The 21,528-nt window shown below is 39.6% G+C and overlaps 1 protein-coding gene across 1 annotated transcript in view; it reads right to left on the bottom strand.

The window, feature by feature from the left end:
• The window catches only part of CNTNAP2 (contactin associated protein 2), a 1,539,511-nt gene that overhangs the window by 668,540 nt on the left and 849,443 nt on the right, over positions 1–21,528 (bottom strand). The window contains exon 14 of the mRNA XM_035021319.1: positions 2,253–2,372. Within this exon, the coding sequence (XP_034877210.1) occupies positions 2,253–2,372 (120 nt within the window). The remainder of the gene's footprint in view (positions 1–2,252; positions 2,373–21,528) is intronic.

Here is a 21,528-nt window from a genome sequence, read left to right as displayed (position 1 = left end):
TTTCCCTCCTGGAGGCTGCTCGAAGGACACAGACTTGTGGTGGTGGTGTGGTGTGGAGGACGCCTGTATGGTGTATGTAACTGGACCCAAGTGAGGCCTCTTTATATCCTGTTAAGATTATGCTGCCAGCAAGACAAGCCTCATATATAAGTTCCCTGTGCTTATTAAAACTGCCACCTACCAACCTGGAGGGGCCTGTCTCTTTCTTGGGTCTCTCCCTGCCCTCTGAGTACAGGGGCTGGTTTCAGGTCACACCCATGAAGTTCCCTGGAGGGTTGTGAACCAATAAACTGCTGAATCAAAGTCTTCAGCATAGAGACAATTAGTATGTATGGAAAACAAAAGCAAAAACAAAAAACTCCATAAATGATTCCAAAGCATTGCCTGATTTAAGAACCACTAGCCCCCCAACCGATTTGTGTTTGAATCTTACCTAAATAATATAAGCAAGGTATTTAGCTGTCTAATCCTTTAAAAAAAATAATACGTTACTCCCAGGTAACATTTACTGAAAGTTTACCATGTGTCAGACAATATGGGAAGAACCATATGTATATTATTTTATTTCATTTACATAAGAAAGCTATGCTGTAGATATTATTATTAATCCATTCATAGATAAACATACTGAGGTTTATTGGGTTTAATAAAGTTAATCTAAGGTGCCCATGATTATATGCCTGGTGACTGATGGAGCTAGGATGCAAACCCAGGTAGTCTAAGAATTTATCACGGTACCTGACATAAAGTAGACAGATCATGCAGTAATCATCCTAAGTAGCGTCATTATGGTTCTAATCAAATACTTCAGGAGTTTCCATCAAATGCTGATCCTCTCCTGGAGCCAATGAATAGTACATGCCTCACACTCTTCTACTTTGGAGGATAAGACATTACTAAGTGTCTGATGGAAAATCTGCTCTTAGAGATCTGTATATTTTACACATTGTGGAAGTTTATAAGAACCCACAATTTCATTTCATAACCCCGAAATTTAATATGGAAGTGAAGAAAAACCAGGTTCTCTTCTGATGTAGAAAATTCCAGATACATATCATGAAAACTGTGGGTACTGCCAGAATGGAATTTCCATCCACAGAAAGCCTCCTTCTGGGTACATGCACCCCGATGTTTATAGCAGCAATGTCCACAATAGCCAAACTGTGGAAAGAGCCAAGATGTCCATTGACAGATGAATGGATAAAGAAGATGTGGTATATATACACAATGGAATATTATGCAGCCATCAAAAGGAATGAGATCTTGCCATTGGAATGACATGGATGGAACTGGAGGGTGTTATGCTGAGCGAAATAAGTCAATCAGAGAAAGACATGTATCATATGACCTCACTAATATGAGTTCTTAATCTCAGGAAACAAACTGAGGGTTGCTGGGGTGGGGGGGTGGTGGGAGGGATGGGGTGGCTGGGTGATAGACACTGGGGAGGGTATGTGCTATGGTGAGCACTGTGAATTGTGCAAGACTGTTGAATCACAGATCTGTACCTCTGAAACAAATAATGCAATATATGTTAAGAAAAAAAAAAAGAAGAAGATAGCAGGAGGGGAAGAATGAAAGGGGGGAAATCGGAGGGGGAGACGAACCATGAGACACGATGGACTCTGAAAAACAAACTGAGGGTTCTAGAGGGGAGGGGGGTGGGAGGATGGGTTAGCCTGGTGATGGGTATTAAAGAGGGCACGTTCTGCATGGAGCACTGGGTGTTATGCATGAACAATGAATTATGGAACACTACATCAAAAACTAATGATGTAATGTATGGTGATTAACATAACAATAAAAAATTAAAAAAAAAAAAAAAGAAAGCCTCCTTCTGTTAACTACAGGGCCCGGGGAAGGTCCGGAGGGGTCCAGAAGCTTCCCCTGACATGGGCAGCATGGACAGTCGAGCAGTGATACTAAGTTCTTCAGTCTAGGTTACTGGTGGAGGCTGCTCTGTGGGCCACAGCTCTTTCTGTGGACTTCCCCCTCAATTTCACTTTCTGGGTTTTTCCCCTACATATTCATATTTTAAAATGTTCAAGTCAGAAGGTAGACTTTAAAAAGAACAGGTTAGAAGATTTTATTGCTTCAGAAATACATTTCACCATTTTCCTGAACAAATCCAACAATATTTAGCTTATTACATGTTGTGACAAGAACATGGCGCAGAAGAAACTTGAGTGGTACTGTTCATGTTCAACATAGAGAAAAGAAATGTCCATGAAACATAAATATGGCATAGTTACCTGTCATGTTGCAGTAGACTTTCAGAGGCCCCAGAGGTCCACTGCCATCAGGATCTATCCAGTAGTAATTTGACGTCTGGCCCAGGTGTTTGTATGCTTCACAGGAAGGCTCATAGATCGCTAGAACAGAACAGCCTACATGAGCACAGTGCAGAGCAAATGGCTCCCCAGATGGGTGCCCCATCCACATCCACTACTGGCCAGCGCTGCTGAGCAGTATATCCTCCTGTTAGAGTGAGTGTTCTTTTTCTCTACATTGAAATTCATGATTTGGTTCTTACTCTTTAAGTATTTCTGACCTAACAAAGAGAACAAATTCCTGCTATGGCTTTATAGTTGGGGAAAGGTCTAAAACTATCAATACATTGTAAAATAAATGTAGTGTTTGTTGCAATAGGGCTTAGATCATTGAAATAATATTTAATCTGTAGTTATTTATAGATACCAATCTCCTTATTGTAAGGGACTTTATTTTGAAAGGACATAAGTATTGGCTGTTTTGTTGGGCTATCAACTAAGAGAAAAATCTCTCTCTCTCTCTCTCACACATACACACACACACACATACACACAAGCATCCCCCCCCTTTTTTTTGCATAGATATTATACATTTCCCTCAAACAGCATGAGATTTCTAATCTTCCTTTATTTAGGAAAAAGGAAAGAATGTCCCTGCTTCATTTTGTTACAGGTATTTTAATTACATCCCATCTAGTTTGTGTAGAAGGCTGCCATTAATGTAATTAAATTATAGGTTCTTTTCCATTCTTTTTCTATTTGTTCCCATGCTCCTGACACATTCTCTTTTCTCACAGAGACTGCATCTGGTTTCCGAAGTACAAAATGGACATTTGCATATCTCCTCTGTTACAACTTCTAGAATACTACTGGGAAGACTTTTAAAAACAGCTCCACAGTGATATTTATGATAACTCTGAAAGATCCACTTTACAAAACCGAGAACTATTTCTGGTAAAGAGCTATCATCGGATGCACACACAATCTAGTCTTTTGGTAAACAGCATTGGAATTCACACTGCAATCTGTGGTTCATTAACGGCAGGTCAGATTCTGGGACCTCTCTTTTCCACCTTCCGCTTCCATGTTCTCTGTGTCTCCATTTGGCTGCCCATGGCTTCCTCTCTCTCCAAAGAGGTTAGACCTCAAATTCAATTTCATGTCAACAACAACATACTAGGCTAAAACAATTCTCAAATTCTTTGTTTTACTTAATCCTCTTTTCCTCCCTTCCTTCCTTCTGCAAATACTGAGTACCTACGATGTGCTGAGCAGGGGATTAGGCAACGCAAATACAGATGTGAGCACCACAGATAAAGGACCAGTAGGGTTTGTTCACTGATTATTTTGGTATTACTCATGCATAAGGTGCTCTGGAAGGGGATGCAGATGGAAAGCTAGGCAGAGCTCACGTGTCTTTCGTCCAAGTGTGATGATTAATATGCCCGATTTCAATCTCCCAAGTCTCTTATTTGGATAATAAGCTATGGCTGTTCCAATTCTGAATGCTATGCCAAGTAATATACTGCAATAAAGGGCAGGGGGGACGATTTTTAAACTCTAAGCAGGAAGATGCTATAATTAAATGTAGGTTTTAGAAAGAAAACTCCTATAGAAAAACAATAGATTTTAGGGAAGTGATTCAGAAATTCATGAGCACACACAGGCTGTCATTGCGATAGGCCAGGTGAAGGATGACTATTTCCATATGAGAGTATGAGGAAGGATGAAGTAGATGGGACTGATTCACGTGTTTTTAAAATCGACTGGGGATGGAGACCAGGTGGGTGTAGGTAGTTAGGAAGAAAGAGTACAGAATGACCTTAACTCACAATTTCTAATCGCCTTACTAATTTTTTGCAACCTCTCTCCAGATAATTGCAATTTTTGTGTGTAGCTCAAAATGATCCAGAATGTCAAGTTAAAATTCTAAAGTTTTCCTTTTAGTCCCTTTGGGCAATCTGCCTTTAAAAGCTTTCATTTTTCTTTTTAAAATATTTAATCATTAATCATTCTCTTTCCCCCCTGCAAACACCCCATTTTCCTTATTATCCAGTATCTAGTTTACCACAATCATACTATGAATTGGCTCTCCTATTCAAATACCTCTTCACTTGGGCGCCTGGGTGGCTCAGTTGGTTAAGCGACTGCCTTTGGCTCAGGTCATGATCCTGGAGTCCTGGGATCGAGGCCCGCATCGGGCTCCCTGCTCAGCAGGGAGTCTGCTTCTCCCTCTGACCCTCCCCCCTCTCATGCTCTCTATCTCATTCTCTCTGTCAAATAAATAAATAAAATCTTAAAAAAAAAAAAAAACACCTCTTCACTTCTCACCAAATTATGCTTTTCAGCCAGTGTTAGTCTGGTCCTAAAACATTACTTTCATTATGTTAAAAAATATGTCATTATTTTCAGTATCCATGATATTATATCCCAGATCACCATCTATGCATACAAGACCTTCCATAATCCTAACAGATGTTTCCTGGTTTGGGTTACTTGCCCACATAAAGTTGCACACTGGTCAGGCCCCTTTTCTGGGGTCACCTTTATCTGCAATACACTTCAAACCTCTTAATCTATTAACCTTCTCTACCAGAGTTAACTATTAAGGCAGGAGTGCTAAGAAACAGGGTTCTGTAATCCAACAGACTTGGGGTGAAATTCTGACTCCACAAAGTACTATTATATAACACTGGCAAAGTTGCCTCATCTCCTTTAGCCTTGTCTGGAGAATAGGTATCAGGTATTTACAATGTAGTAATGAGAACTGGAGGACATAACAACATTCATTGCTAAACTACTGTATCTGGGACATGGTAAACATTTAATAGGTGGAATTTTTATGATTAATGTAGTAATTATTAATTAGGTCCGCCTCACAGTCCTCCTTTCTTAAAGAGACGGTCCCTAGTCAATATACTCATCTTTCTGTACAGTCCAGGGCACTCACTGCTCCTCTCATGTACTTAATACCCGATTATAGTCAGTTGAGGATTTGATTGACTGTTGTTGATTGAATTTCATACATGAAAATTTTATTTCCTAACAAGACTGTGAGTTATCTTGAGGGGAGGGTCTAGAATATCTATTTTTCTTTTCTACTCCATATAATCTAACATGGTAGATATTTTTTTTAAGATTTTATTTATTTATTTGAGAGAGAAAGAGAGCACAGGGAGGGGAGGTAAGATGGAGAGACAGCAAGGGTCTTTAAGCAAACTCCACACTGAGCAGGGAGCCTGACGTGAGGCCCAAGCTCAGGACCCTAACTCAGGATCCCATGATCACGACCTGAGCTGAAACCAAGGGTCTGACGCTTAACAGAAGGTGCCACCCAGGTGCCCCAAACATGGTAGGTGTTTAAGGAGAGCCCGTCAGAACTGATGAAAGCATGATCTGATGATAAGAAGTGCAGGTAACTCCTGCACGTCTAAGCAAGCATATAAACACCCTAGAGAGGGCTACAGACCTTAACTCAAGTAATTGACTAAGAGCAAGGGCTGACGGCTTGTAGACGAGGGAGATCTGGGTATACAAGAAGCTCTCCTTTTTTTTCTTCAAAGTGGGACAGTTATTCTGCTTGACTTTCACCCATGACAGGCCTACTCGCTGCTTTTGCCTCATCAACACAAATGGGAACCCAAGTATTTCAGTCCAAACGGTATCATGTGTGAAAACCACCTGGAGAGCTTGTTAAGACAAGCTTGTTAAGATTCCTGGGCCTCACCCAAAGATTCTGATTCAGCAGAGAATGTGCAGTTCTAAAAAGCTCCCAAGTGATGCTGCAGCTGCTGGTCCTGACTGTGGTTTGAGAGGCACAGATCTAATCCTGGAACAAAGTTAACTCCGGAAGGGCGGGCTAATTATTTATATTTAGATATAAGTAGGAAAAAGGTAGGACACCAAAAGGCAATAGAGTGAAATTTTAAATAAAATAAGGCCAGACTGCCACTTCACTTCACTCAAAATAACGAAAAGGGATTGGGATACAAAACCCTAAATAAAAATACACGCGAAAAGAAATATACTTGGATGAATGCACCCACACAGTAACAGTGGTTATCTTTGAGCAGTAAGATTATGGATGATTTAAAACGTCGTACTTTTCTGTGTTTTCCATATTACTTTATAATGTGCATAAGTTATGTTATGATTAAAAATACACTTGAGAAATACAGATCTGGAATAATGGCAAGGAGGTAAAATGGCAAGTCACCTGGATATAATGAAATTGCATTAGTTTTATCACTGAGTAAGGAATTAAGATTTTTCATTAAAATCTCCTTTCTGTCATTTACAACGTGGAAACTCCCCTTAACTTTTCGTTTTCTTAGCTGTGAAGCGAAGGCAACACTATCTCCTTCAACTAAGTTATCGTGATGATTAAATGAAATCACACACACTTTGTAAACTAAAAAGCATTGAGTATATTGACATTTTAATGCAGAGAATGAGCTAACCGAAGCATTTCCCCTGCATGCCTCAGCCAGTTAGCTCTGGCCCCAGTGGAGGGAGGCCTAGCTGGCTTGCACAATTTGTGTGCATTAAGCCTGAGGAGATGACAGTGCCCAAGGGCTAAGGCCGCAGCCAGTGAAGAAGTGTGCGAGCCATCATCCGTGACGGAATTTTGCTAGTCCCCTGCTGAAGAACAGAGAGGCAATTGGGCTGATGGCGAAATCAACAGACTCATCAAGTTCATTGATTTATTGGAAAAGTAATTTTTCTCTGCTGAGACTTCTAGTACCAAATAAAAGGTCTCGTATTATTGTACATAATCGTAAATAAATCTCAGATGTTCAGAAATACTACTATTGAACACATCAGATTGAATTTCATAGCATGTAAAACTCCAGAAGATGGGGAATCCTAAGTCTGTTCTTCATTTTCATTAAATGATGAGTGTCGTCTGTGTGACATCACACTAGGTACAAGGGAAAATGACAAAGGACCACTGTGTTAGGTTCACATGGCTCCTGTAAATAACCAAGCCTTATGCACCGAAACAACACGAACTTACTACCTTAGAGTTCTGGAGGTTAGAAGTTTGAGGTGGGTTTCACTGGGCTAAATTCAAGGTGTCTGTAGGGCTGTGCTCCTTCTGAAAACTCTGGGCAAAAATCCATTTGCTCACCTGGCTCAGCTTCTAGACTCCACCCCATTCCCTGCTCATTGTCCTTGTGCCATGTCTCCGTCTTCGAAGCCAGTCTTTCCCACACTCCATTGTTCCAATTCCCTGATTTCCCTGTCACATCTCTTGCTCTGTTTTAAGGAGCCCTATGATCACGTGTTTTAAGGAGCCCACACTCCATTGTTCCGATTCCCTGATTTCCCTGTCACATCTCTTGCTCTGTTTTAAGGAGCCCGATGATCACCACCCAGATCATCCAGGATACTCTCATGTGACGGGCCCTCACTTGATCATAAAGTCCCTTCGCCATAGATGGTAACATATTTACAGGTTCCACAGATGAGGGCAAGGACAACTGGGGGGGCATTATTCTGCTTATCACAACTATATAAAAATTGGACTGCGCTACTTAATGAACAGACGTTATTAAGCATCAAATGTGTTCCTAGTATTATTAACAAAAGAAGTATTAAGCAGAATAATAAAAGATGGAGGCATAAAGTCAAAGGTTGGTACTGAACTTTAAAAATCCATATGGCCCTGGGCTTACAACCATCAGTAGAACACCAAACAACACGTGCATGCTCTGCCCCCCCAGTCCCAACCAAGGACGAGGAAAAACGCTCCCCCTGCTCATGTGCAGATGTGGCATGAGACATCAGAAGGATGGCCAACTCACAGGCAGAGGGGCAAGCCAAAGGTTGAAGAGCCAAGCTGTGCAACCGGTTTCATGTTCTGGGAGAGGAAGCACAGTTAAGGAACGGTCAGCGCGGGGACAGAATATAAAGGAGGAACTCCACCCAAGGAGAAGCACTCTCAGGAGTCTGAATTGCTGCAAAATATGCGAACAGAAAGAGGGCCAGAATACAACAACAACAAAATGGCAATACATTTAGGGAGCCGATTTGAGTGACTTTTTAAATATTTCAGGGCAGTGGTATTTATAGAACCAAATTATAGGGAAAGGAACTATTTAGTGGAATTGAGTGGTGACCACATCATTGTAGGAATTTGAACATAAAAGCCCAAATAGAATAAAAATTGGTGGAGATCGCTAAATTCGTGAAGGAGTTTTTGTTAGGATGTGTGAGATAGATTCATTTTCTAAAAAAAATGTGGATATTTCTAATTATCAAAAGAACTTACACTTTTTGATGAATTTTGGAAAAGGAGCAAATAATATAAAACAAAAAGATAACACCTTGTTTTCTTGCCCCCAGGAGCAAATTTGGGTGAGCCTGTATTTCGTTCTCCTTTTGAATGCCAGGCCCCTCTTCTTACCTCCGTGTAGACCTCCTTCAATGGTGTGAAAAGTTAATGTAACTGCACACAATCCAGAATACACAATGACCATATTCTATGAGCCGTTGTCAGGTACTCATTACTACCTCTATGCCACCATGAAGTGAGCTCTAAATTCTGATGGTCAATCTTAGATTCTTGAGAATCTAAAAGCAACAACTTTGCCTGTGAATGCAACTTCACCAGCCCTGGCCAGACTCTGATTTAAAATAAAACAAAAAGAAAAAACAGTTTCTTATATGGCAAAAAAAGAAAATCACTTTCCATTACTTTATTTGTATTTTTTATTAATATTTGGAAAATGTATTTTCAAATGTACATTGGAGAGATCTTTCAAGTCTTTTGTGGGGCATACAGTTATGAGTGATGCCCATTTATTGTCATCATTTTTCTATTAATTTATACTGGCTATACTATAAATGACTAAAATCTGTGTTCTTTCATATTTGTCTTCCCTGTTTTTCTTATAGCTTTGAATATGTAGTTTTTGATGTATAAATATATTTTGTTATTAAATATATTAAGATTTCCCCTTTAAGAACTTTCCACAGCTCTTAAGTATATAATATTATCTTCCATTTATGACAATAAGATCTTGAATACCATGCTAAGTAGTGGTTAAGACATACACACACGTGATTAAAACACTAAGGTACCTGGGAATGGAGAAGAAAGCACAGATCGGTGATTCCATACCATGGCTTCTATTTTCACATAAACACTGGTGATTTAAAAAGGATGTTGCTATGGGTTTAAATATATCCCCCACAAAAGATGTTGAAGTTCTAGTCCCCAGTACCTGGGATGGTGACCTTATTTGGAAATAAGGTGTTAAAGATAATTAAGTTGAGATGAGATCACTACAGTAGGCCTAATCCAACTTGACTTACAGAAAGGGGCCATTTGGACACAGAAACAGATACCTACAAGGGAAGACAATATAAAGACACAGGAAGAATGTCAACCGCAAGTGAAAGAACATCTGAGGCCACCAGAAAGAAGCTATTAGAGAAGTATGGAACGGATTCTCCCTTACAGGCCTCAGAAGGAATCAACCCTGCAGATACCTTGATTTTGGATTTCCAGCCTCTGAAACTGTAAGGCCATACATTTCTGGTAAGCCACCTTGTTTGTGGTTCTTTGTTACAGCAGTCCTGGGAAACCAATACAGACACATAGGTGCCAAGTGACTTGGCCAAGTTGGAGTTTTTCCAACTTAGAGATGATGTGGAGGTCTCTCCACCATGTTTTACTACTTTAATTTTAAGAGAGAAATATCTTCCAGATAAAACAATTATTTTTGGCTCATATATGTAAGGTCTTATTCTGGGTGCTCTGAATAGTACAAAGCAACAGTTCTCCAGAGCTTTGCTGATGCTGATGAGCTGAGGAAGGCTCTCCTTGACCCTTTCTACACTTCATAATTTGAGATAGGTGTGTAAGTATATCTGGCATATATCCTTCCTGTTATTACCTTCTAAAGCAGATGGATCTCTAGAAATGGCCAAGGATGAAACATGTTAGAAAATTAATCACAAGTCAAAAATGAACATGTACATAAAGGTTATCTTTGGAACATCGTAAGTAGTCTTTTCCTGATTGCCCAGAAAGGGAAAAGTTCACTTCTAATGATTTGATATAAAACTGAAAAGAAGCATAAAATAATTTTATAGCTCATTTGCTAGTAAATGCTGTAACATGACATTTTGGGTATTGATAGTTATGAATGTCCTCACTTTCCTGCTCTCTTATAGCAGAGGGATCATATACTTACTACAGATCAAGAACAGGATGCTAACAAGGGAGTTTGGTTTACTGGAGACCCTACTCTTCACTTAATAAAGTCTTTTAATGGAAATGTGGATGTACCACAAAATGATAAATAGCTGTTCTTAGCCCTTGAAAGGGGCCTGGGGCATATGTGAATTGGTGACATTCAGAATAGGATGATCTCTGGGACCCTCCTTATGCTGATGCCTTATAATCACTAAGTCACCTTCTGATCTTAATGTGTCTTTCAAAAATAAGTTTATCTACTGGAACGAGATATTTCTCATTGAAACTAATTTTCTGATCTCAATCAGGCTCTAATGAATTTGGTTGGAGAACCTAGTTTTCCCAGAATCTCATTATTCCTGTTAAGGTAACTATTTGTGCACAACCAAGCTGGAAATCCAGAGGGGCAGCAGTGGCCTTGAGACCTCCCCACCCCATAAAAGCTCCCTAATTCTAAGACCATGCAATTATTTTTAATTAGCACAATGTAAGCTGCACAATACCTAGGTCCTCAGTAACACGTGAATATTAACCTCACATGTTCTCTGTCTCTTCGGAGTTTTTTTTTTTTTTTTAGTTTGAATGCCCTGAGTAAACTACATTATATCCCGGAGGAGCTATTGTCTCATAATTGGCACAGAGCAAATGGTGGTGGTAGAGTGTGGGTTTAAAAATAGATATTCTGCATGCTAATATTATGTCATGATCTTTCCATGAGTGCAATTTCTGTATGAGATGTTACTCATTATCATCCTCTAATGGATTCTTTCACCTGTCCAAGTCTCAAGGGAAAAGGGTAATTTAGAAGGGAAAAAAAAGAAAAAAGTTTTGATTTCTTGTTAATAAACCAATAGCTTATATTTCTTTACTTGACAAGTCCTTCAAGAAAATTTTGGAGATCAAAGTAAAATCTACATTTATTTTTTCCTTTCTACTCTCTTACCCACATCCACCCCATTTCTGCCTTTTGTTTGAGTCTTCTCATTCTTGGTTTTAGCTCCAAAGCACTACTTTAAAGAAAACAATAATCCCAAACTTGGCAATGCTGGTCACAAAACCACAACTCTTTGTCTCTATATCATCATGACTGACATATTCCTTGGTGATATTAATGTCCATACTTGATACTCTGTGACCTTCACTCCACAAAACATAAAATTGACTGTTTTTTCATGACTCAGTCTGGAGAAGCTCTACTAGTATTTTCTTCATTATTGCTTTTAGGTTACAGAAGACTAAGATGAGGGGCAAAAACCTATAAAACCAAGTAGGCATGTGCTACAAACTCATGCTTTCTCATTTTAATAGGTCTCTACAGCAAAGCTCAACAACCCTATTGATCACTAGCTTAGATCTCATAGACACTGGCTATGGTTATCTCTTGCTCCATCTACTCAATCCTCTATTCTCATCTCTAACCTTATCACTCTCATTTTCACTTTGTCCCAATAATGAGACTAAGAACATTGATCCAAATGTGTTAACAACTGTATTTACTCCTTCAGTAGAACCTACACAGGTCCTTTTCCCTTTCCCATTGCTAATTAATTAATTAATTTTTACATTAGTAGTACTAGATCTGGTGCTATGCCTTATACTAGAAATAAGTAAAATGAATGAATCATAAATCCTGGCTCTGAGGAATTTGCTGTCCAATGTATGGCATCGATGTGTGATGAAATAAAATACTATATAACTGGATGCATGTTATTTTTAAAAAAAAGATATAAACAAAGTACCCAAACACTTTAGATAAGGGATTGGACAACTTAGGACAGTCTGGTAAGGCTTCATTTGTGAAGTCACTTGGAGCTGACTCTTAAAGGATGAGGAGGAATTTGCCAGGAAGAGGAGAGAAGGACCCTTCTTTACTACTCCTTTCCAATGCCATGTTACTTCATGCCAGTCTTCTGACACTTTAAGAGAATTAGTTCCTCGATTTTCCTTCTCTTTTTTTCCCATTAGCTCCATCTTCTTTGTTAATTAGCACCTGTCTCCTCTACCTTGGGTAATGGGAGTGGGGGGAATATGCATGCTGCCCTCTATTCCTGTTTTATCAATCCAACCTAAGGGAACTTCTCTTTTTCAGCACTTACACCTGAACCTCCTCAAGTCAGAAAGTTATCACTTCTGCCTCCCTTTCGAGAATGCCGCTGATCACTATGCTGACTTTGACGAAGTCCTCCTTCTCTGTGATTTCAGTAGACTTGGTCACTGTTGACCATCCCATCCCCTCATGGAAACTTATTCTTCTCCGCCTTTCTGTGTCCTCACACTTATCTCTCTGACCTGTTGACCACTCCTTTACTGTCCTGCACTGTTGTTTTTCTTTTCCTGGCCTTTAGAGAGGGCTATTCTCTGAGGCTTGTCCGCAGTGCTCTGTCCCTGCCATCTGCACAGAAGGATTAGTTTACTATTCCAAGACTTTTTACCTAAAGAAAGGCAGAGTCAGGACTGAGACACAGGAATTCTAGCTACAGAATCTCTGCTCTTAAGCTATGCTGAATTGCTTATACTAATCTCATCATTATATTTTTTACTATTTTTCATATTTATATTTACTACTTTTACCGTTTATACTCTTATCATTATTCTCAAGAAAAAGGTGTATTTTGTTCTTATTGTTGGAAGATAGTTTGGAAAAGAGGGTGTGTTTTACTAGAGTCTCCTGAAGGAAGAGCAGATTTTTAAAATTAATATCTGTGTGTGTATGTGTGCTGAGGAAAAACTATGGAGTGTGAAATTCTCCAACTGTTTTTAGCTAAAGAAGACTCAGTTTAACAAACAACAACAACAACAAAAAAACAAATCTCGCTCTGATTAGAAAGTACTAATTCTTTTGCAAACTTCCGTCATTTTGAGTAAAATTGTCCTTGCAATTCAAATAAAAACATAACTATATTTTACACTACTTTACAGCTAAAAAATGTTTTACTATTGTTTATCTAATTTAATGAATGAGGCAGTATGACTGATTTTAAATGCCAAATGAAGCTGTGGGAATTCAATGAGAAAATAAACTACTGAAAAATATGAGTACTGAAACTTGAAAATGAAATAGATTGACTGTGTCCCCCAGTGAGTCATACTTCCCTCCCTTCATGCTCTTGCTTTGTCCCCTGCCCCTGAAATGATTCTGGATCTGATCATGTGACTTGCTTTGGTTAAAGGAGACATTAGCAAACATGACATGAGCTTAGGTCTATAGCACTGTTGGCCATTTGGGCTATCGTCTCTCGCCCTTGAGAACGCTTCTGATTCCATGGGAAGAAACCTGAGCCAGCTCACTGGAGACACATGGCCCCACCGAGAGAAGGATTAACTATGAGACTTGTGAGTAAGGCTGGCACAGACCAGCCCCAGGTGAGCTGCCATTTGGTTGCACCTGCTTGACTTACCCCTGGTGGGACCAGCAAAAGGAATGTCCAGCAGAACCTATCCCATGCTGCTAACTGTTATCATGGGCAGATAAAATTCTTGTCTGAAGCCACTGAGTTTTAGGGAGGTTTGTGAGGCTGCAAGATAACAGACGAGTCACACACTCAAAGACATGTCTTCTTGGCTTTGATTATTTTACTAAGGTGGGATCACACAATGTACAACCCAATTTATTCAACATTGCCTGTTGAAGGTCTTCACTTTGTTTCTAGGTTTTGTGACTCTGGCCATACTGCAGGGAGTATCACTGAAGTTCACCCGATTCGCAGTAGACAGACTTCTGGGTGAGGAGTCAGTGCTGATGTCATGAGGCTCAGAAGGCACAGACAGTGCTTAGGGCCCAGGAGAGCTTTAAGGACCTGGCAGATGTTTTAATCTTTAATTTCTTTTAAAATTAGAGGAGAAAATGAATAGGAATAGTATAATAATGAATCCATTCTGGATTATAGTCAGTTTTTTCCCCAGGATTTTCAATGTTTAATTTTTTACATAGAAGTCTTTGATCCCAGTAAGCTTTACATCTAAACTTGAAGTGATAATTATCATTATTCTATTTATTGTCATAAACCTGAAAAAGAAGACAGATATGGTGGGCTGAACACAGAATGGGAAGAAGGGAGTTTGTGTAGTGTCTCTGGAGTTATTTTCTATGATAAAAAGAAAGGAGTGAGTTAAATCACATGTTTTCAAACTGGGTCCCATGTAATCCTGAGGCTCACAGTGGTTCTTTGGAGACTTACGTAAAAAAAGGGAGGACTATTCCCTAAACAGTGAGGATTTAAGCTTCATACAAATCCTGTCAATTACTACTGTATTTTATGTGTCAAGATTTCACCTATGACTTTATTTGAGGAGGGAAAATGTCTTGGGGGGAAAACCCTCAAAAACCCTGGATTAGATAGATCATCCTTATCATTATTATATGATTTTAGAAAAGAAAGAGAAGGAAAAAGAAGAGCAAGAACAAAAATGGGGAAAAGCTTCTATATTGATCTTTATAACAATGGTACAAGATAGGTATCCTTATCCTCAGAGGCAGATCCAGGATTTCCAGGGCCTGAAGTCAATACATTTTACAGGTTTTCTTTAAGAAAAAAGAATATTTGAATACAAATGAGAATGTAGTTATGAAAATGGGCTGTGGGAGTGCACTTGTAAGTCATTCCTAGACCAGGATGCCAGCAAAAACTTAATAATCTACAGAAATGGTTGCATAAATACAGTCACTAAACCCCAAACTACTGTATCCCCAACTTCACTTCCCCTCAGCCAGACACCAAAAATGCTGGAGGCTACGCCAAGGGAGGACAGTTGGAATAAGAAGAGACTGGGCTCCTTGCAACTAAGATACTTTGTCTGCTTTGTGTGAACAGATGTGAACCCACCCTACACCAGTGACGGCTCTGAAGCCTGAGCTCTACCAGCTTCAGAGTGAATTCCCAGTTTACAACAGAAGAAACTAAGGCTCGGAGAGATTTAGTAATTTACCAGAGTCACACAGCTTGTTGGCGAGTGTAAGCCTGGACTCCAACAAGTGCTCTGGCCCAGGTTATGACACTTCTGCTGTCCAGCCTGGACTCTTGGCATCCTGTCTGCTCTTCGTGGGGCTTTTTACCTCTGAAGAGTTTAAATGTCTCACTGAACAGACTGTTAATTGAAGAAGAAGGAGGAGGAGGAGGAGGAGGAGAAGAAGGAGAAGGAGAAGAAGAAGAAGAAGAGGAGGAGGAGGAGAAGGAGGAGGAGGAGGAGAAGGAGAAGGAGGAGAAGAAGAAGAAGAAGAAAAAGAAGAAGAGGAGGAAGAGGAAGAAGGAGGAGGAGAGAAGAAGGAGGAGGAGGAAGGAAAAAAGATACCTATCTCCTTTAAATGATAAAGTGTATGGTAGGTGGGGAAGCATTCTTACTGATAAATGAGTTTTGATAATTAGGCTCTTAGAGCATTGGGCTGTAGCCATTGTGCCAGGGAATTCTATTAGACATCACTTCTGTGCTAAGGCCATTTCGAAAATTAAGATATCCAGGGGAAAAACACCTGATAGTTGTTTTTCACTCTTGGGGTTTAAAACCCCATATGGACCTGAGCCCCCTGAAATTCTGAAGAACCCCCTGAAATTCATGAAGCTGGCTCTCCATCATAGGGATGCCCATTATTACGGCTACAACTGTATTATTCCGCTTGATTTTTCTGTCATCCACTCAGTTGCTGGATGATTTCATTTAAATGGCGAGTGATTAAGTAAGATACCATATACACAGTACCTAGCGTTTTTCCATCTCTTTTCCCTTGGCAACCACAGAAAGGCCAAACTCATTTTAATCACTAAACACAATATAAGAAGGATGGAAAATATTCTTTTAAAAAGTTCTATGCATTCCAAGATCAAATAGAAATATATTGAGTGTAACCAAAGTTCTGAATAATTCATGCTCTGCTCACCTTACCTTACTGTGCACAACTGAAAATTGGCCATATTGATTTCTTGCCCAATATACAGTGAAACCTCATTTATCTGACATCATTTGGGAATGAGCTGTTCATAGAACCACAGAATTTCAAAGCTTGAGAAGTCCTTGGAGGCATCTAATCTATTTCCCTCACTGTAAATAATTATCATAATTATAACAACAGCAGCTACTTGAGCTGTTATCATACGTCATATCCTTTGCTGAGTCACACAATGCGCCATCAGTTTTTCATAGTACTCCTATGAGGTATGTATTATTCTTTTCATTTTACAAACAAAAAAACTGAGGTTTAGAGAAATTGAAATAATTAAAGACTACATAGCTTCAAAGTCCTGAAGCCAGGATTGAATTTAAGCCCATGGCGTCTATTCTTAGCCACTGTATTACACTACCCGTAAGAGTCAAAGGTATCAGATGTCTTGCTTATCCAAAGTCACCCACTGACTCAGTATCAATTACTAGACCAGAATTTACATCTCCTGACTATCTGTCATCACACTGCCTCTATCTGATACAAACTCGAACATAATTGGATCTTTAACAGAAATGAACTGATGAACTATTTTCATTCCTTTAAGCATGAAAACTCACTTTATTTTAAACATTTTCAGTGAAAATCGTTCTGAAAGTTATTACAGTTTTCTGCCTCCTTAATCATACTACATTAAATATAATTGCCATTTCTTGCTGACTCAGTTTTCATGATTAGGTACATCAATCATTGGATTACGTTGTAACAACACGATACTCTCAGGAAATGATCCCAGCAAACTTGTTTCATTGACTTGTTGGTTTCCCGTTTTATCAGCTATGAATCCTTACTGTGTTATGACTGGGGATGCCATGCTGCAAAATCTCATTGCACTTCTTGTCCAGACACACTCAAATATGATTACTCTGAATACGTTATGGGTTGGGAAGCAATACTGACAGGCTTGTTTACATTGGGTGTTTGAAAAATGAAACAAAACAAACGTGACCTCTAGGTTAGAGTCATCTTCCTTTAGGAACGATGAAGTTGTGTTCTGGAGGATAAAGTGAAGATAGCCAGAGGAGGCGAGGGAAAGGGCTACAAAAGCAAAGGAGCTGGATGTGCAAAGCCTCAGAGGCCAGACCGTCGATTCTACCACCATTGGGTAGTGACTGGAGTCCGGAGTTCAAGGTCAGCGAGCAGGAGCAGTTGAGACTACAGACAATCAGGGACCAGGTTTCAAAAAAAAAAAAGCCTGGTGCTTTAACTTAAGGACTTGAACTTAGGCTTAGAGTAATGAGGAGTATTTGAAGGGGTTTAAAGAAAACCAGGTGCAATGATCCAACCGTATGAAAAGTTCCCTTTGGCTATGATAGGAAGACTGGACACAAGAAAGCCAACAGTGGAGGCAGGAAGATCAGCTATGAAGCCATGGCATGGATTTGAGATAAGATCCTCTCAGGGGAGATCAGTATCCTCACCTCTGTAATGAGAACGGAGGGATGACCAATCCCTGAAACCACTTCCTGCTCTAAAACTCTGTAATTCTGTGGTTTATAATTTGTCCTTTAAACATGATCAGTGCTGGGGCACCTGGGTGGCTCAGCCGTTAAGGGTCTGCCTTCGGCTCAGGTCATGGTCCCAGGGTCCTGGGATCGAGCCCCACATCAGGCTTCCTGCTCCACGGGAAGCCTGCTTCTCCCTCTCCCACTCCCCCTGCTTGTGTTCCCTCTCTTGCTGTCTCTCTCTCTGTCAAATAAATAAATAAAATATTAAAAAAAATAAACATGATCAGTACCATGCAAAGAAAAACAAGTTTTGACTTGGTGTAACGATCCTCATCTCTACTTGACTGCAGCTGGAAGTTGATATTGTCACTACACCGGAGTTATAAAGCAACTGTAGTTGGCCTTTAAGGCTGTTCTGACATTATTTACTTTCCCAGTCTGTACAAATGTTGAGATTTACGTTACAGGGGGTAAAATGCAGTACAGGTCAGCATTCCAGAATCTCAAATTTGTTAAGCTACCCCGGGATATTCCGAGATTATCCTAGTGGGGCACTGGCAAGTGGCAGTGCCATTGTTAGTCCTGGACTCTGACACCACAACGGTATGACACTTGGCTGGCTCCCCAGTTTATGCACTCTGTAAGCCAGAATGCAACATTTCACCCATGGTGGCTCAGCCCCCTGATCTGCAGAATGGGGCACATGGTAACACAACTCCCTGGAGAGTTTTGTGAACACAGTCTTGTACTTACTGAGTTCTTTATAAGTACTAGCTACGATTATGTCACCTTTTATCTTTCCAAGGACCATTACTCCGCAAACGAAAAAAATATGTAGAATACTACTAGGATGAGAAGTTAGCTTACATTTTTTAAAAAAAGATTTTGTTTATTTATTTGAGAAAGAGAGAGAGAGAGAGAGAAAGCATGAGTGGAGGGGAGGGGCAGAGGGAGAGGGAGAAGTAGGTCCCTACTGAGCAGTGAGCCTGACACCGGGCTCTATCCCAGGACTCTTAGATCATGACCTGAGGTGAAGGCAGATGCTTAACTGACTGAGCCACCCAGGCGCACCTAACTTATATTTTTTGATGTATGTATGTGTGTGTGTGTGTATGTGTACACACACATATTCTTTGAAGTAATTAAAGAACACATTCACTTATAATTCAGACCTAAATTTGTAACCATTCTTAAATAGAAGATACATCCTGGGTAGCCTAAGATCAACAGTAAGGCCAAAGTTGGCATCATTCACCTCTGTAGAAGAGTTCTATTGAGTGACAGCTCAATAGAAGCTGTTTTCTGAAGAAAACAGAATAGTTTTAAAGAGTTTTAACTGTTCCAAAGTTCTTACACTGAGCTGAAATTAGATCCCTATAATTTACAACCACAGATCCTAATTCTTCCTTTTGGATACCCAGAAAAAGCCAAATACTTCTTTCTCATGATACAGCCTATTTTTAATTTAGTTGTATGATTCTTTGAAATTAACTTAAGATTTAACCCTCATTAAAACATAAGGAGCTTTTAAGTGCTTTGAATATCAGTTACTTGTAAGCAGGGCTAACCCTAAGTAACCTGTAAAGTCCTTCTCAATTACCTCCAATTGCCCCCTAATACCACCCCAGGGCACTCCTCCACAGTTGGTGTATTTTCCTCCAAAATAATTCTTTCCTTCTTCCAGATTAGCTCCACTCACCACCAATAAATAATTAGCTCTTCACTCAGTTCTTGAGTATTTGCCAGAGAGAGAAGTGATCTGACAAGTTAAGTCACATCGTGATGTGACTGGCCAGACAATTTTCTTTGGGCCTTTCTTGAAAAGCTATGTTTGGAAGGCAAAGTACTGAGGCTCACTGCTGGTAAGTTTCAGGCACCAGGGCACACAGATCAAGGGGGATACTTACAGGTGAGTGGCTCCCCCAAGCAAACTGCTGCTAAGCCACAGAGGGCCAAGTTGTGAGGGCCTCAGCACATTGAAAACCCAGTGTCAGGCTGAGAGTTGTGGGAGAGTAGAGGAAGCCTGTGGAGATTACCAAGACATGGAAGAAAATAGATTCATGAGCCATCTTTGTTTGTCATTGTCTATTATCAATTCACCAACTGGGAAGGAAGACCGATATTTACAGAGGATAACTAGGGAAGAAGAAAAATGCATTCCTTCCATTAACTTTAAAGCCTTTCGTTGATGAATAGGAAAGTAGGAAAAAGAGTTAAAATATCAAGGCGGGGGGCGGGGGGGGGAAGAACTGGCATAAGATGATATCAGGCATTTCAGCTGAGAATTACAGAATTTGTTTTTACTCCGTTTTCCCCCTGGAAGCATCAAAATACAAATGTCTCTAAAAAAATTTCAAAGATAGAAACACAATTAGTTTTTTACTGACTTACTAACAGAGCTACTAACACTGTAGGGGACAGTTGGAAACAGTCTGAAAAAGATATGTCCTTCAAATCGTTGTCAGCAACCAGGAAATTTTCACTGGTCAACAACCACATTTTACTCAGTGTCCTTAAACCACTGCTTGACCTTTAGGCTACCTTGATTTTGATTTTCTTACACTGATCATTGTTCAGTCTCTGTTGTCTTAAATTTGGCTTTCATCATCTTGAGGAGTTGTCTATTGAAATATCTAACAGAGCTTATGTACGTATTTGTCCAGAAAATCAGAATCAAAGAATCATCGCTAACTTACTTTCCTGGGAGATTTATAGAGAGGTCTGTGAATAAACTTCTTGAAATTCATATCAGAAAAAATAATGAAAGAAATAGAAAAAAATCTATATTTAAGAAAGCTTTTATTAGCATCTAGCATGCTACATGCAATGTTAGGTACTATGAGGAAAAGAGAATAAATGTTAAAATCAGTCCTTCCTGTCAGCGCATTTTACATAGAATCTATTTGCAGAGTCAAAGCCTAAACTAAGTCAGTCCAAAACTATATAACATGGATTTCTGGACCCCTGGAAAGCTGAAAATACATTACAGGAGTTATATATGTTTCTGTGAAAATGTTTAAAGCGTTTAATTTTTATCTGTAATTGAATGAAAACCCTACCTGATCCAGACCACCACTCTATAATTAGGTCATGCCTACACTGTGTCTGCATTGGAGATTTCTTTAGTGCAAAGCTATGGGAACTGTTACAGGCTTGTTAAAAAAAATGGCAGAAGTGGTCTATCATAGGTCACATCATGGCATTTTGGGGAGAACCTGTTTGATAGTAGTAACACATTTACATTGAGAATAGATATTTGCTTTGGTGAAACATTGTGTCACAATAAATTAATGTTGATCACTTTGAATTAATTAGTTTTTTCATTGGGTTTATATTTAAAAGTTTTTCTTTTATGATTTTATAAGAGCCATAAAGCACAAAAATTCATCAATAGCTTTTTGCTTGTTAATGCTTAAGTGACGGAATAATTAAAATAATTTAATTCACCATTGTGGGTATGTGTATATATATTTTTTACTTATTTGAAGAAGACTGGTAGAGAGTGTAGAGGTCTGATGCCACCTATTAAGAAGGTATAACTGTTTCCTATATGGGGGTCAAGGCTGGACTGGAGGACCAGCATGTTCTTCCAAGTTTGGGAGTCTACGATCCAAAGTCCTGGCCAGGAGTTGTGGAAGATCGAAGAAGGAGCTATCTGTGTGGGCTGACTAG

Source organism: Mirounga leonina, unplaced genomic scaffold (genome assembly GCF_011800145.1).
Source record: "Mirounga leonina isolate KUSES-001 unplaced genomic scaffold, KU_Mleo_1.0 Mir_174, whole genome shotgun sequence".
Taxonomy (NCBI): Eukaryota; Metazoa; Chordata; class Mammalia; order Carnivora; family Phocidae; genus Mirounga; species Mirounga leonina.
This window is presented reverse-complemented; position numbering and strand designations above follow the sequence as displayed.